The sequence below is a fragment of the Sander vitreus genome, chromosome 23, assembly GCF_031162955.1.
Source record: "Sander vitreus isolate 19-12246 chromosome 23, sanVit1, whole genome shotgun sequence".
NCBI lineage: Eukaryota > Metazoa > Chordata > Actinopteri > Perciformes > Percidae > Sander > Sander vitreus.
Window position 1 is genome coordinate 17,080,169 of NC_135877.1, and position 16,511 is coordinate 17,096,679.

The 16,511-nt window shown below is 39.7% G+C and overlaps 2 protein-coding genes across 2 annotated transcripts in view; one reads left to right on the forward strand and one right to left on the reverse strand.

Annotated features, from left to right (window-relative positions):
- lhfpl3 (LHFPL tetraspan subfamily member 3) overlaps window positions 1-5,169 on the reverse strand; it is a 30,987-nt gene extending 25,818 nt beyond the window's left edge. Inside the window, exon 1 of the mRNA XM_078243224.1 lies at window positions 4,734-5,169. Within this exon, the coding sequence (XP_078099350.1) occupies window positions 4,734-5,169 (436 nt within the window). The remainder of the gene's footprint in view (window positions 1-4,733) is intronic.
- Window positions 5,170-6,114: 945 nt separating this feature from the next.
- Window positions 6,115-16,322, forward strand: orc5 (origin recognition complex, subunit 5). The gene is made up of 15 exons (XM_078242966.1): window positions 6,115-6,336; window positions 6,434-6,560; window positions 7,552-7,644; window positions 8,752-8,937; window positions 9,294-9,368; window positions 11,327-11,438; window positions 11,773-11,903; window positions 12,001-12,049; window positions 12,920-13,010; window positions 13,152-13,207; window positions 13,481-13,593; window positions 13,832-13,879; window positions 13,971-14,081; window positions 15,794-15,906; window positions 16,035-16,322. Exons 2-15 carry the CDS (start codon window positions 6,447-6,449, stop codon window positions 16,078-16,080), a joined length of 1,338 nt encoding a protein of 445 aa, XP_078099092.1. The 5' UTR covers window positions 6,115-6,336; window positions 6,434-6,446; the 3' UTR covers window positions 16,081-16,322.
- Window positions 16,323-16,511: the final 189 nt, after the last annotated feature.

Consider the following 16,511-nt stretch of genomic DNA (forward strand, 5'->3'; position numbering starts at 1 on the left):
CATTCATGAAGCAACTTACAAAAATAGGTTTCATCCCTGCTGGAATGGTGTGCAGCCAACAACTTGGAGTTCCAAAATAAAGGTAGTAGTAATGGGTGGACTTCCATAAAAGCCATCTACATTCATGAATCAGGAAATTCATTAGGTGGAGAACTAGTGGTGTTCATGCAGAAAAGTGAAGATGAGAACAAAATAGAAAGACACAAAAGTTGTCTCTCTGTTTGGGCCAGATGCCAGCTCTGTCTGATGTACACCTGCCAACTGCTGTGCAAAGTTTTGCAAAAGATTTGCGCAAACTATAAAACCATCAAACCAGACTGTAGTTTTTTCCACATCTGCAAAGAAGCAAAGAAACGGCTACATCATTACAGTGATCATCATTATTCTTAGCTGTAGTTCTAAAAAATCTCTTCATCTACTAGAAGGCAGAGCTCATCAAACATTCAGGACATCCCATCATTGGAGAGGAGGGCTGCCTTTGATAGCACATCACAGCAGCCTCATACCACCTGAAATGACATCTGACAGGGAGGATTTCTTTTACAATCACGTCAGAATTTCAGACTGCTTAGAGAGAGAAAACACCTCGATATTGGCTATTTAAGTTGCCTAGAAAACCTTGAAATGGCAGATTATTACAGTGGCCTCAGTGAAAATGAGAGACGATATGAGACAGAGAGTGATACTGAATGAGGCTGTGAGTAAAAGAAGCACTGTGATGATCAAAAAAGATGTGTTTTACTTGAGTAAAAATGCAAATATTAGTGGCAAAATGAACTTAAAGTACCAAAAGTAAAAGTACTTGTTTTGCAAGAAAAATGGCCCTTGTGGCTGATACATTAGCCTATTATATATGACATCATTAGATTGTTAATACTGATATTAAGCTAAATATTTTTGTGTTCTGGACTGTTGGTCAGACAATACATTAAATTTGAAAGTGTCATCTTGGGCTTATGGAAATTGTGATGGACATTTTTATTGTTTTCTGACATTTTATGGGCCAAACGATTGATCGATTACTTAAGAAAAAGATGGTTGTCAATGAAAATGAAATTCCTGAAATGTAACCATTAACTACAGTTGTTAGATGCAGTCAGAACGTGAATTGTTAATTTTCAACAGGGGGAACCCAGTTTGTTTTGTTCACCTGTGACTAACAAACCGCCCCATGAACGACTCTTTTGGTTCTGTATTTTTTACAAAATTAGATACTTTAGAGAATATTATAGATCCAAGATGAAACTGACAGAAGGGCAGGAATCAGAGAAAAAGTTGCAATTACAAATGTGTCTGCTACTCCAGCACCACGGACAGTGCCATGGATTTATCAATACACATGCTACTGATATTTCAGAGCCATGGGGCCATAGATTCTAACTTGCACACACTTCAGTCAGATAAAGGATCAATGAGTCCAGCAGACTAGACTAACATATTATTTTTTATTTATTTTTCTATTTTTTTGGGGAGGGCATTTCAGGCCTTTATTTTTACAGGACAGCTGAAGACATGAAAGGGGAGAGAGAGAGGGAGGAACGAAATGCAGCAAAGGGCCGCAGGTCGGAGCCGAACCTGCGACCGCTGCGTCCAGGAGTAAACCTCTACACATGGACGCACGCTCCACCAGGTGAGCTACCCAGGCGCCCTAGACTAACATATTCGACTAAACAACCCCTCTGCCCCTGCACTCTCTCTGCTACAAGGAGATGGAGAAGGGGAATGGCAGGTTAACATGGGGCATACATTTCGGTCATTTTGCTAACAAGGTAAATGGCATCCCCCCTCAAATCATCTACTGATTATAAGTAAAAAGTACAATATTTGTGTCTGAAATGTAGTAGAAGTATAAAGTCATAAAATGAAAAGCACATGTACCTAAAAGTACAGTACTTCAGCAAATGTACTTAGCTACTCTCCAGAACTGCTAACCTTATTCACAAAAACCACCAGAGATGATTTAATTCTTTACCTGAATATGTTGCAAACTGTCACATCTGCTCCCCTGACATGGTGGGAAGCAACTGGAGAAAGCCAACATGGGAAACAGTGGATTAAGAAGAAGCTTTGATCTGTGACAAAAAAGACTGCAAACTGCCAGGATGTGCCACTCATTAGGACTCTAATGATAGGAGCTCATCGTTGTACTTTCGCTCCAATTCGCAGCTGCTGAGTAGACACTCTGGATACTTTAGCGACACAGCTGGCCAATGGCTTTACCAATATATCTAATCAATGGCTTGTGCAACGAGGAATTAGATTGCAGACAGACAGAGGCACACGCTCCATGAATGTGATTATAATTGGTTATGACGTTTAATTCCCATTTGAGAACAAGCTGTGTTTTACAAGCAGGCATCCATGAAGATGAACAGTATGACGCTGGAAGATTATTTATACATACAAATTAGAGTTATGTGAGAATTTGGAACCTTAAATTATGCCCTAAAAGTCATTATTTGTCATATGGGTGTAAATTGGTGTGATGGCACTCATTTTCTCATAGCAATAACATCACATCTCCTGTTTTTGGCTTAAATTACAGCTCCTTCATGTACACATTTCATCTGTTGTGTCTCTTAACAATGCTTCTTTCACCACTCTCACCAGTAAATGTTAAATCAAGGTCATTTGAATGTAAGGCCGACTGATGACCACATAGGTTCTGCTGCATCATTTTTTATACTTCTTTTAAACTGTCCATCGTGAGTCTGACAATGTCATCTACAACACTGGAGTATTGTAATTCTAAAAAGTGATTATTAAATGAGTGGGTACAATGGTGTTAAATGCAAAAAATAAAAGTCTGACAATATGCACAATAAGAAGGAGGAGAAAACTGAAACCAATACATTTAACATGTGTAAATGTCAAAAGTCAAACTACTACAAATAAATCTGACAAATTGCAAGCTTCTAATCTACATATATTCTTCAAGTTGTATCTCATAGTCTAATTTATAGTCATATCAGTTATTGCTGTGCAACACAGCTCAGAAAGATATGAACAGATTGCATTAAAGGAAGCAGCGAGAATGATCTGCGTGGGTTTGAAAATAGGAGCAAGTACACTGTGTGAATATTCAACAACATTCAATTGCACTATTTGGAAAAATTCAACAGTTTAAAACGCTAATACACATTCAAAACAAAACGTTTATAGTGCGAGACAACCATATTACCTAAATGAAATGTGTTGTGAATATTATAATTGATGGATGGATGAGTATTATTGTCGTCCTGTGTGCAATAGGTATATGTCTATATAAACTGTGTGTGTGATGATTATGTATAACTGAGTTTGTGTGTATATGTGTGTGTGTGCTATAGTATATGTGTTCTTATTGTGATTTAAATATGAACTCTTGTGAGAGAAGCCTGGGACATAATAAGATCCAAATGAACACATACATCCTAATACAAAAAAACAAAATGTAAAAATCTTCTGTTTGGTTTCTCATCATTTGACAATGACATTGTGGGAAAACAATGTTATTGCTGACATTTTCTGTCATTTCCCCTTGTGTACTGAAATATCTGAGATAAAAAGCTGAGCTGCACCCTCAGTTATTTGAAAAAAAAATATTTTGGAAGGAAACCACGATCTTCTCTGTCTGCTTCAGAGAGGATGCTGGAAATTAGACTAAAAATAATTAAAGGCAGTTCAGTCAGTCACACATTACATGTCCCTACTCCTTTGATTTTCTTTTCTCATTTCCTTTTGTGTTTATAGAAGGTGCAAGAAGGGTTTGAAGATGTTAGAGAGACATTTTCTGTTCTTATTAAAAGAAAGAGAATCATTTATATTTTCAATTTATGCTCCTAATTGAAAGGCGCGTCAAATGTAAACCCCAAAAAACAATTGAGGACTTACCTGTTAAGACTGTCATTGAGCTTTTAAACTGGCAGACTTGAGTTTACTACAGTTTACCACGAAAGACAAAGACCTAGATGTACTTTGGAATATCTTGCTTTAAAAGGATTTAATGAATGTCAGAGAAAATTATGGGGGGGTTTTGTTTTGTTTTAGAACGCAAATTGTTAATTTTCAACAGGGGGAACCCGGTTTGTTTTGTTCACCTGTGACTAACAAACCGCCCCATGAACGACTCTTTTGGTTCTGTATTTGTTTTACAAAATTAGATAGTTGAGAGAATATTATAGATCCAAGATGAAACTGACAGAAGGACAGGAATCAGAGAAAAAGTTGCAATTACAAATGTGTCTGCTACTCCAGCACCACGGACAGTGCCATGGATGTATCAATACACATGCTACTGATATTTCAGAGCCATGGGGCCATAGATTCTAACTTGCACAAACTTCAGTCAGATAAAGGATCAATGAGTCCGGCAGACTAGACTAACATAGAGAGATTCGCATAAATATCACAAAGCCATGTGCAGTGTGCATGGGGAGATGAGGGTAAAACCTGTGATTGGCCAATTCCCAGTAAATTATATGATTGTGAAATTAAACTCTAACTCATTTGTGCTCCAACCTCAACAGATTTCAAATGAGTACCTATTGGAGTTTATGACCTGAAGAAGCAGAAGAACACCTGGTTATACCAAACGTTATGAGGTGGAGGAGATGAGGGTAACCCTCTGAATTTTGACAATTTCTAGTGAATTGGTTGATTTATTATACTAATTTGATCTCCGTGTAATCTCATTGGAGCTCTGACTCACTGAAATGTTTTATTAACTCACTAGTCAGAGCAGAGTCTCCTACCTGCAGCGAGCTGCATCCAGCCGCAGATCTTATACACGGTGCCAGTGCTGCAGAAGAAGAAGAGAGCGAAGCAGCCGATGCAGGTGAGGACCAGCACCATGGACATGCCGATGAAGAAGGAGGCGGCCTTGAACGCACCGGAGGGGATGGTGCTGAACTCGGTGAAGCTGCCCTGACAGGTCAAGTCCCGGGACAGCCCGTTCCCGATGCAGTAGTGGAACAGACCAAAGTAGCCCGCCTGCGGGGTATCCATGCCGTCTCCGATCCAGTACGGCTGGATGAAGCACACCACGTTGACGATGGCGAAGAGGATGGTGAAGATGGCCCATAGGGTGCCGATGGCGCGGGAGTTGCGCACGTAGTTGGTCTGGTAGATTTTGGCAGCCTCGGCGGCGGGGAGCATGGTGGTGGTCGTGCTGGGGGCCCCGGGGATCATCCTCCGCTCTGTGTGAAGGGAGGTCTGCTCGGTACTCCGGATCAATGAACCTGCTCTCAGCAAACTAACATCTGCCGTATCTGATCCGTAAAAGGCAGAATCCCAGTGTTCTGAGGAACTTGTCGCTGTTTTCGGATTTTATCTTTTCTGACTTAATTGAGTCACAGCTGTTCCCACAGCATCACTGCAATCTCGTATCCATGACGAGGTCGGATTTGGTTATCTTCTGGTGTTTTCCTCTGATTGTCATTCATCACTCTCGCAAAAACGAAACGTGAGCTCCGGAAAAACAAGCTTCAGGAATCAATCCTCCATTCAGAAGCCCGGTTTATCCTCATGTTTATTAAAAAATGTCGCTACTGAGTTGTGTCCAAAGCCAGAGAGGTGCTATTCCGACAAAACAGGTTCAGCTCTGTGATTGTGTGTGTGTGAGAGCTCGCTGAAATGGTCCGTCTGTGCTCGACGCCGACGAACCAACAACCGCAGCTGAGATCCTATTGAGAGTAGGAGAGTAGCCTTCGACAGCCTTCGATCACAGGGCCAACCCACATCCCTTAATCCCAGTCTGACGTATTATCCCAGTAGCACGCGCGAAATCTTAAACAGACACAATGGCATAATAAAAAACAACAATAGTCCTAAATGTAATTCTCACATAATCTCACTCAAACAGCTGCATCACAGCACCCTAATTGTATGAGCACGGTAGGACAAATGCAACAAGAGTTAAGGCACAGAAATGCACCTATTCAACCACAGTATTAACAATAGCATAATAATAATAATAATAATAATAATAATAATAATAATAACAACCTACAATGTCTGTAGTGCTATATAATTGGACCTTAACAAATAAGCGTTTCCGCGCCAAAACTACATTACCCATGATTCTATGTGTAATTTGTGATTGGCTGGTAACCGAAGTCCGTCATTTGACGTAATCTGAGGGCGCGCGCGAAACTCCTGTGAGTGTCCTCGACTGTTTGTTTGTGTTTTCAACTTTTAACTTAGCTTTTCACAGTATTTGAGTTGGTTACACATTTTATTTTCAGGCATAGGTGTTTTCCACAGTACCGTGTCATGTTCACAGTAAACAATTTCCTACAATAGTCCTCGATGTATTCGCATTTTGACTGAATACCGGAGATCGTCGTCTCAAGTCTCGTGAGTATGCTGTAACTTACTGAACGTTAAGCTAACCTGGTTGTTTGTAGCCGCTTGATCCCTCACAGTGTAATATACACGTTGTTGTGGTTGGCAGTACGGAAATCAGGATGGCAGCGCTGTTACAGCACCCAGGTTATGAGGAGGAGAGGCTGCAGAATGTCGCAGAGCAGCTGCCCTGCAGAGAGGTCCAGACGGGGATCCTGCTGTCGCTCATGGGGCAGGTATGTGCATGTAGGCTGTTATCAGGGACCGCCTAGGACTCCAAGTGTTCAAGTACAACATACTTAATGACGTTAGTGCTCTTGATTGCACTCTTTGGATTTGACCAGTCAATTTACCAAAAACCAATATTCTGAAAACGTTTGGTTTTGTTTACTACATTTGGAGGACAGCAATTCTCGTTTTAATAATGGTGTTAAAAATAATAATAATAATAATGGTATACGTGCAGTTTAGTGTCACAAATTCCCCATACAATGTCCTTAATTAATTATGAACCTGCTAAACCACCTGTGCTACCCTAACCCTACTCTTAACCCTAACCTTAACCTGTCTCAAATAAGACCCTCATCATTTGGGACACTCAGTTTTTGGAAAATAATTTGTGACACTAAACTGCACGTAAGCCAATAATAATAATAAATAAACCTTTTTTGTATAGCACCTTTCATACTCAAAGTGCTATTTATCATATTGTATAAAATATTTCCAAACAACAATAACAAACATGCAAGTACAATAAAACAGGTTAGATAGAATACAGAAATTAAATTTAAAGCATAAACATATTAAATAAAAGCAAGGCTTCTGTCTAAAAATGTGAGTTGTAAGATGTTAAAGTAATTTAGAGCAGTTGCATATCATATCATGCATATTTATCATGATTATATCAAATTTTCTCTCTTTTAATAGTACTCAAACATATTTACAAAGATGAAAAACACACATTAAACAAAGTGATTAGGATTGTAAATCAACAGATAAACAATAATTCCTGTTGCAACAAACTTTCAATCAGTAATGTCTGTCCATTTTGGATTAGGGTCTTGGTGGACAAAGAAATATTTTGATTCATTTTGAATGTTCTTTGTATGAGAATGAACTGGGAGAGTGTGTTTGTTTATTATTATCAAACATGCTATTATTATTAGGGATCGTAATGTACTGTCGCAACTGTATTGAGTAAAAATGTACTGAATTTTGTTCTTACAGCCACACCAGTACAGCTACCCCTCAATCTTCATCTATGGTCATCGTGCTTCAGGGAAGAGTCATGTCCTGCATGTTTTGCTGAAGGAACTTGAGGTGAGAGATATTTGTTGTCAGTTCATTAGTCTGGATCAACGGAGGTACATTTTCAGGATACAGCTAAGCCACTTGCCGGATGTCCGCTCTCTGTGTGTGCCGTTCTCAAAAACCCCTTCACTGTGGCAAACGACAACAAACAGAGCTAGCAAGCCACATGCTGAAAATGGATAGTTTTGAAGAAAATTTGGATTGCGCAATAAGGCAGGCCTGCTTAGTTCTCTCTGGGAATAATTGTAAAGATTTACAAGGAATGTGTTTACGACATTTACTATCTAAATGGGGCGTTTAGGGACCAATTGGCGGGATTGCTATGGACGAAGTACACACCGCGATACACTGGTAAGAGCAAATTACATTTAACCATGTATTCAGCTAATTTAAATGGCTCACATTACTGTATTATGTGAACGGTTACCGTAATTTAATATTGTATGTTAAATACGTTACAGGACTAACCTTTAATCAGGTTTGTTTCACTGTCGGCCTAACATGAAAGAGTTTGACTCACTGACTACTTTAAGCTCATATAAACCTTAAACAGATACTGGAACTTAAATCATGCAAAGCCTCCTTCAGACTGCTGAAGGAGTGCTTAGTCTTTTATTACATTACAATATTACATTTTATTTAAAGTACCAACAATTTCAGTTCCTTTTTAATGAATTCTATTTCATTTCGGAAAAATCTCCTTCTCAATGCACACAAAGCTTTGTGTGCGTTCTTTAAATGTGTGCGTACGTCTTATGTTTCCCTTTTTGATATAAAATGTATGGACAGAATATGGATAAAAAAGCTCCTAGCAATTTCCCAGAACTCAAAGTAACGGCTTCAAACTGCTTGTTTGGTGTTTTTTTGTTTGAAAAGTAGCTGAAATGATTGGTTAATTATAAAAATAGTTGGCAATTAATTTGTTTTTCAATCAACGTATCGATTAAGTGACTAATCAGTTCCACCAAATTAAAGCAGAGGAGAGCTGTGACAATTTGAATACTTTATTGTCATTTCATTATGGACGGATTGAAGGAGAGAATCAATACAATGTGAAGATGTGTATTCAACCCAATTACCAAACTGATTGTCTTTTATCATTCCTCCTCTTTGCAGCTGCCTCACGCCACAGTCAGCTGTGTCGAATGTGTTTCTGTTGCGTTGCTGTTTGAACAAGTTCTGCTGTCCTTCTTTGGCTGCGACGCTGCCTCGCTGCTCCCCCGCAGTGCCTCCCTGTCTGATTTTGTACGCATCTACAGACAGCAGTGCTCCCAGTCTCCTGCCAAGCAGACGCGATACATTGTGAGTACCATGCACTTTACGCCCAAAATCACAAAATCACTCCTCCATGGCACATTATTCATTATTTGGATGTGTCACTTAAATGTTTGTATGATAATATGATTAGTAGTGATAACATGTGCAAATAGATGCTAAACAAAGTGCCAGATGCATTAGCATGGAGAGAATAATTGTGATTTCCAGCCAGCACAGGAGGTTTAATCTAGTATTTTGGCTTCATCATTAGATACTATTTGAAAGTGAGCTCAAAGCATATAAAACAGCAATGTGCTGTGATAGAACAGCCATTCGCTACCTTTAGTTTAATAAATATAGATGTTACAAAATAAGCTCAAATGTGCATGTATATTTTTCAGGTAATGGAAAAGGCCGAGCTTCTGAGAGACACCGATGCCAATCTCCTCCCTGCTCTACTGCGCCTTCAGGAATTGGTGAGAAAGTGCAGCAAGCGCTTTGTGTTATTTATTAAGTGAGCCACTTTATTGTTGTTGCAGTGTGTGGATGATGACGAGGGACTGGAAGAGCTTCTTTTGTAATGAATGACCTTGAGCTGAGTGTGTGGAGCTCTTTCATAATGCTGTTAGGAAGGAAGGATGGCAACCACTCAGCATTTTAATTAGAGACATCAAGAGGACAAAGACTTTAGATTATTTGTGTTTTATTCATGTGAAAGCAAATGGGTTTCTGGTGGATTGTGAGTGTATTGAGGAATTTTGTCACTTCAGTGCTCGCAGGAATCTGTACATGTATGTGAAAGATGACAGGATGATGAAGAGTTGTTGTGTCTCTAATGTGTATTCTTATTATGACCTCTGCAAAAAGGTTAACATGACAGATTTACTGCCTGGGTTAGAGAGGGTATTTTATTTATTATAGTGGCAGAAAGGCACACGTAGAGGTTGGAGTGTGATCTCTCTCTGTCTGCACAAATCATGCTGATGCACATATTAACCTATTTAGGAAAAGAGCTGCACAGTTATCTTTTTCCGAATTGGTGTAGCCTGCCAAACTTCAGATCTTTTTGGAGCAGGATGTGTTGTTGTGTGTCTCTCGATAATCATTTTTCAGGGTACCTCAATTTTTGCCAATATCGAGTATCAATCTGACACTAATGCTCTCTTTTTCCTAAGTTTAAGATCTGTTACCTCACTGAACTGAATTCATTGGGATCATTTTTATTTAAGACAGCATAAGGCATCGCTGAGGCACTAAAAACTGTCAGCTGAATGTAACTGATGGCAGAAATGCTGAATTGTATGACTTTGATAAAGAAATTGTATTTAATGTGGATCATCACAAACTGAAACAAATATTTGGTAAGTCGATCCACAGAAAGTTTATCAGTATGTTGATTGTCAATCGTTTAAGCAAAAATGCCTGCTTCCAGCTTCTCCGGAGTAAAGAGATTTGATGCTTTTCTCCATTTTTATATAATTGTGTATACTCATTCAAATAATTTTACTTTGAAATGATCAGTACATTTCTTAACTCTAAGGCCGACATTAAAGGTCCAGTGTGTAGGAATTCCTCCCATCTAGCGTTGAGATCATACATCGCAATCAACTCTCTCGCACCACGTGGTTCAAAGTACGTATTACAGCTACGGTAGCCTTCACGCTTCAAAAAGCCGGTCTCTTGCTCTTTTCAATATCCTTTTTCTTTTTCTGGGCGAAGAAGAAGACTCCTGTTCCTGAAATGTGGATTTTGAATACGTGTGGTCCTCCATGTTTCCTTCTTCAAACTTGCCGGGACCGGGAAGCTACGATACCCATTAGCAGCATTAGCAGCACCTGTGAGTTTATCATGTGACAGAGAAAACGCGAAAGGCGGACCAGTATGTCCTGTATGTCCCTTACCGGCTAACGTATTTCAAGATGGCGCATGAATATGGAGCGTCTACCTCAGTTCATGCGAATGCAAATGTAAAATTTCAAGCCAAAAGGACTACTTGGAATTGATGGTGGTGGTAAATATTCATGAAAAAGGACAAGTTTGTGAACGGGCAACACAGATTATGATAATGAACAACTAAACACGTTACACACTGGGCCTTTAAGGTCAGCACAATTCAATCTGTTTATTATTGTTTAATTTCTCCAATTGTCATATATGTAAATGTAGAGAAAAGCACAAAATCCTTACCTTTTGAACCACTGGAACCAGGGAATGTTTGCCGCTTTTGCTTAATAAATTACTTATATGATTAGTTGACTATCAAAATTGTTGCAGATTAATTTTCTGTGTCAAATACACAGAACGTTAAATGTAAATGTATAAAACAGATTGAACAAAGTAGCAAAGTCTGTAGCCATGGAGATGTACGCTCACTCAATCCACTTGTACAAAACCACTATTATATGACATATTTGTAATGATGTGTCCTTTTCAGGTTGAGGACAACGTTACCGTCATCCTGCTCAGTGAAATCGTCTGGGACAAGTTCAGACCAAACACTGGCTGTTTCGAGCCCCTTCTGCTCCATTTCCCCGACTACAGTAAAGGTATATACACACACACACACACACACACTCTCTACATCAACCAGTGTCATGAATAAACTCCCACCACACTGCATACACTTGGCGGATGCGGTGTGAGATGTTAGATTTGTACCTGTGATTTTGTTCTAACACTCGAGTCAGCGACTGTGAAGGAATATTGCATTTTAAAACACCACTGTATAAATTCAGCACTTAAGAGGGAGTGAATCATTGTACTTGATGTGTGAGAAGAGACATTTGGAGAGACATTCTTTTTATAGTATCAATGGTTTTTTGTGTGAGTATAAGTGACTTATAAGTGGTTTTCTGTATGTGTGTGTTCATGTATTTAAAGGTGAGCTGCACAAGATTTTGTCCCAGGACAGACATCCTTCATATTCGGATGAGTTTTACTCGTCCTACATCAATATCCTGCTGGGAGTCTTTTACTCGGTCTGCCGGGACCTCAGAGAGCTGCGCCACCTGGTCTGACAAACAAACACACACACACACACACACACAGAGTTTGGATTTTCTTTCAGTCTCGCTTCATTGGTTTCTGTTTTTTCCTCTTTTCAACTAGGCTGCCCTCAACTTTTCAAAGTTCTGCGAGCCGTTAGAAGAAGGGAAAGGTAAAGCATAAAGAGATGTATTCATTCATCTGACAGCTGATCAATAGCCTTATTTTACCCTTTTCTTTGTGTTCATTTGAAGAGGGATCTTTCTATCAAGTTGAAATGCCCTTAATTAATTTTAACTTTTCAATATTTATTTCTTTAAAGCTGCATTCATTGATTTTTTTTTTTCTTTCTTTTTTTTTGCAAATTGGGGGAAGCGGAACAAGCTGTAAACACAACATTAACATATTATCACCATATAACATATAAATATAAACATTTGCTGCCTATTTACACATTGACCTTACACAAAGCAAAATCAGCTAACCAATCACAGTTCTTGCGTTCCCCACGTGGTATCTCAGTAGCTGCTGTATAATGATGTTTTAGAAGGAGCACACTAGTGTACAGTGAGGTACAGCATAACCCTTAAATGCAGAAGTATAAATGAAGCTCAAGACAAGAAAGAAACATCGCTATTCTTATAGCTCTGATTTGGTCTCTTGGTGTAGTGTGACAAAAATATCTGGATCTTTAGCTTCTATTTGTTTGACTTTCCTCTTTTTTTGCGTGCCATTTGGTGCTGAACAGGTAGCATACTGGTACGCATAGTCGATTTATCAGAGCTTTTCTTTGCTTTTGCTTTTCTTCCCGTTTTATGGGCTGTAAAACCAAAACAATGAGCTAAAAGTGGCTAAAACACTAAAGATTATTCTCTATGGGTTTATCACAAAACCTTTGACTACACCTTTCACATTACACACAGTCATTTGAACCATCGTTTTTATTTGCCTTCCAAATGACACTCCTTCACTTTAGAAGCAAACTTGACACTGTCACTGTGGCTTTTTCAACAATTCTGTTTCAACTGTTTTATGTCTTCAGTGAAAGAGACTGACACACACAAGCTGTGGAGAAACATTGAGCCTCATTTGAAAAAAGCCATGCAGACTGTTTACCTGCGAGAAGTCTCCAGGTTTGTGTCCTTTACATCAATTTGCTAATGAACCTTGTCACTGTTGATCTAACGACTCATTCTGCTTGTTTGCTGCCTCCTGGCGAACAACCTGATTAAGCGTGATGACTGATCCTTATGTCTTCTCTTTTCTCTGTTCAGTGTTCAGTGGGAGCAGATGCAGCAAATGGAGGAGAAGGAGAATGGAGCCTTGAGAGGTACCACCACACACTGAGCGCTGTTGCTCTCAATGACACAAAACCATTGCAGAGCAGATGCTGAACTATAAAACCGCCGTTAGGGTAGAGTGACACCCTGGATTCATGCTAAAATTGGGATTTTTTTTTTTAACAGCATATCAGTACATCACACCAAAAAGTAAATCACAATACATTATCACCATATCTTACGTTGCGCTGAACGGCATGGTGGGCTGGTATATGTAATTTCCCAGATATGTAGTCTGACTCATTGCATTTATTTCCCCTAAGGTTTATCTGCTCACACTCATGTTGAACTGCCTTATTACTCCAAGTTCCTGTTGATTGCTGCCTACCTGGCGTCCTACAACCCTGCCCGCACAGATAAACGCTTCTTTCTCAAGGTAGAGGAATTTTATCTTAAAAGGTTTTTATACCAGGGACTCTCCTGTTGAAAGTAGGCCTGTGTAGTTTTTTCTTATCCAAATCAGGGGTTTGAGGATAGAGAGAGAGAGAGAGTTGTATGTTGTACAGATTGTAAAGCCCTTTGAGGCAAATTGGTAATTTATGATTCATTCCAAATTAAATTGTCTGACTAGTGTGAATTATTGAGTTTGATGTCCCTCTGTTTCCTCCCAACAGCACCACGGTAAAATAAGAAAAACAAACTTCTTGAAGAAAAATGAAAAGGTGATTGTCTTAACATTACACTAGTTAGTTTTAATGACAAGTTTCAGATATATCCTGTTAACATAATATCAATTCTGTCTATATTTTCTAGACAAGTAACCATCTGCTGGGGCCAAAGCCGTTCCCTCTCGACCGCCTGCTCGCCATTTTCTACAGTGTGGTGGACAGTAGAGTTGCCCCCACTGCCAGCATCTTCTCCCAGGTCAGTTGGCCAGGTGGCTGCTGCAAACTATTGCCATTAAATTTGGTACAGACATTCATTTTCCTCTCAGGATGAACTATAATAACTTAGTGATCCTCTGACATTTCAGGACCACAAGGTCAAAATTTCAATTTGTTCAGTAGCATTTTAGCCTAGAAATCTAGACGCACCGTAGCGGCAGCAAATGTCATTTGCAGCCAGGGTCAGTCTAGCAACTCTCCGTTGGCTTGCGAGCTGGAAAAACCAAACTCTAGTCAGGCCAATCACATCGTGTATAGAGTCGGTGGGTGGGCTTAACTTGAAAACAAAGAAGATGGCTGCTGCTGCTGGCAAACAGCGGTCTTTCGAATCGTCTTTGGCCGCGACTCTGGAAGACTTGGAGTTAAGCTTTTCTTTGAGAAAAGAACAAAGAACGGCACTGAAGTAATTCTTAGAAAAGGAAGATGTGTTCGGAGTTTTGCCGACCGGATACGACAAAAGTTTAATCTATCAAGTAGCGTTGCTCTGCCTGGTTGTAGCGCTATCCTACTGCGCAGAGGGAATTTGAAAGACAACCGTTTATCCCGCCCCTCGGATTGAGCCCTGCCAATGGTGAGTTCCCAGACCAACATCTTGATGTGGGTCTGGCTTGTCAGGCTAGTAACATTTAGCTTTAGCTGGCAACTTCTTGGAAAAGTCCGGATTCAAGGCAGCAAACATGTTTACATCTGGACAAGGCCTTCATCTGTTGATGATGAAAATAGTTTGTGATGACTGGACTCGTGAAAAAAAGGACAAATAAAGCTGTACGGGGCACCTGGGTAGCTCACCTGGTAGAGCAGGCACCCATATATAGAGGTTTACTCCTTGACGCAGCGGCCACAAGTTCGATTCCGCCCTGCAGCCCTTTGCTGCATGTCATTCCCCCTCTCTTCCCTTTCATGTCTTATTATATTATCCATCTGTCTGTACACATGCTTCCCATTGCCTTTTCCAGCACAACCACTTATTATTGAGCTCTGTAGGTGGTTTAATGTTGCCCTTCATTTAGTCCTGCAATGCTTGTTATCTTTCTCCATGATTGTGACTTTGAAAGTTAGCTGTAGGAAGTCTCATGGGTCTGTAAAGTGGTTCCTACAGAATTTAGAAAATGATTTAATGTCATGCTTTTTTCCCATTTTCCAGACTAGCAAATGAAAGAGAATATACACCATGATAATCAGAGGATTTTTTTTGTTAAGATTATTTGTTGGGGCATTTTAAGGCCTTTATTTTCACAGGACAGATGAAGACATGAAAGTAGGGAGAGAGAGGGGGAATGACATGCAGCAAAGGGTCGGAGTTGAACCCGTGGCCACTGCGTCGAGGAGTAAACCTCTATAAATGTGCGCCTGCTCTACCAACTGAGCCAACCCGGCCACAATCAGAGGATTTTAAATGATAGTTTTTCCCATTTTTAGTGCAAATGGCACACTTTTTATGTTAAATCAAGCCTAATGACCACAGTGTCTCAGATGGGAGTTTTCTACCCATATGGTCATGAGTTTTGGATCCGTGACCAAATGCCGATCTATTTATGGCCCTGAGCATGAAATGGTTTTGGGAAATTAGGCTCGAGCCTGGGCAGCTGGCGCTGTCTATCATTTATTGCCTCTGCATCAAAGTGGGGGAAAGCTGTGTTTAAAGAAGTGGAACAGAGAGTCATTTCATGTTTCCCTCTATTCTCCATTTAGATCTCCTCTCTGGTGACCTTACAGCTGTTGACTCAGGTCAGTCATGACGACCAGCTCGATGCCCCAAAGTACAAATGTGCCGTTTCTATGGACTTCATCTGTGCCATCTCCAGGTGTGTGTGCATGTCTGGTAATACAATATGACTCAGACTGAAGGCAGATTTATTCAAGTTAATTAACCTTTTACAAGTTTTTTTTTTTTTTTTCACACAGAATGTGCTTTGTGTGATTTATCTTCTAGGACGGTGAATTTTGAGATTGTCAAGTACCTTTATGACTTCTTGTGAGCCGGCTGAGAATAAAGGAGAGGCGACACAAAGGGACAGCAAGACAAAAGGGGGATTAATACATTTAAAGACAAGCAAAATGAGGAGCTCAGACTATTGTTGAGAATTGTGTGGAGAAAAATTCATCCAATTATGTCGCTGCCCCCTTGTGGAGGATCACTGGGTTTATGTTTTTCTTGTAAAGTCATGTTGAATAATTGATTTGTATAAAATAAATGCTGTATTGATACTTTCACTTTCAATATTTTTGTTTTAGTCTCTGTTCAGTTTGCTATGTATTTATCCAAAGAGTTTTACTTTAGATGTGGTATCTTCTTTTATAATACAAATAGAGCCAGTATATAATATAGTTCATTCTGCTTAAAATAATGAAAAAGATGAATACGATGCAAGTTTAGCCTTGGCACCTTACCAATCATCGTCCTTGCTCA

Excerpts from the sequence above, each read along its gene's own strand:
- orc5 (XM_078242966.1), top strand. The coding sequence starts at position 6,447 with ATGGCAGCGCTGTTACAGCACCCAGGTTATGAGGAGGAGAGGCTGCAG. Across the intron at positions 8,938-9,293 it reads CCAAGCAGACGCGATACATT|GTAATGGAAAAGGCCGAGCT; the intron begins GTGAGTACCATG and ends TATATTTTTCAG. Across the intron at positions 11,904-12,000 it reads TCAGAGAGCTGCGCCACCTG|GCTGCCCTCAACTTTTCAAA; the intron begins GTCTGACAAACA and ends CTTTTCAACTAG.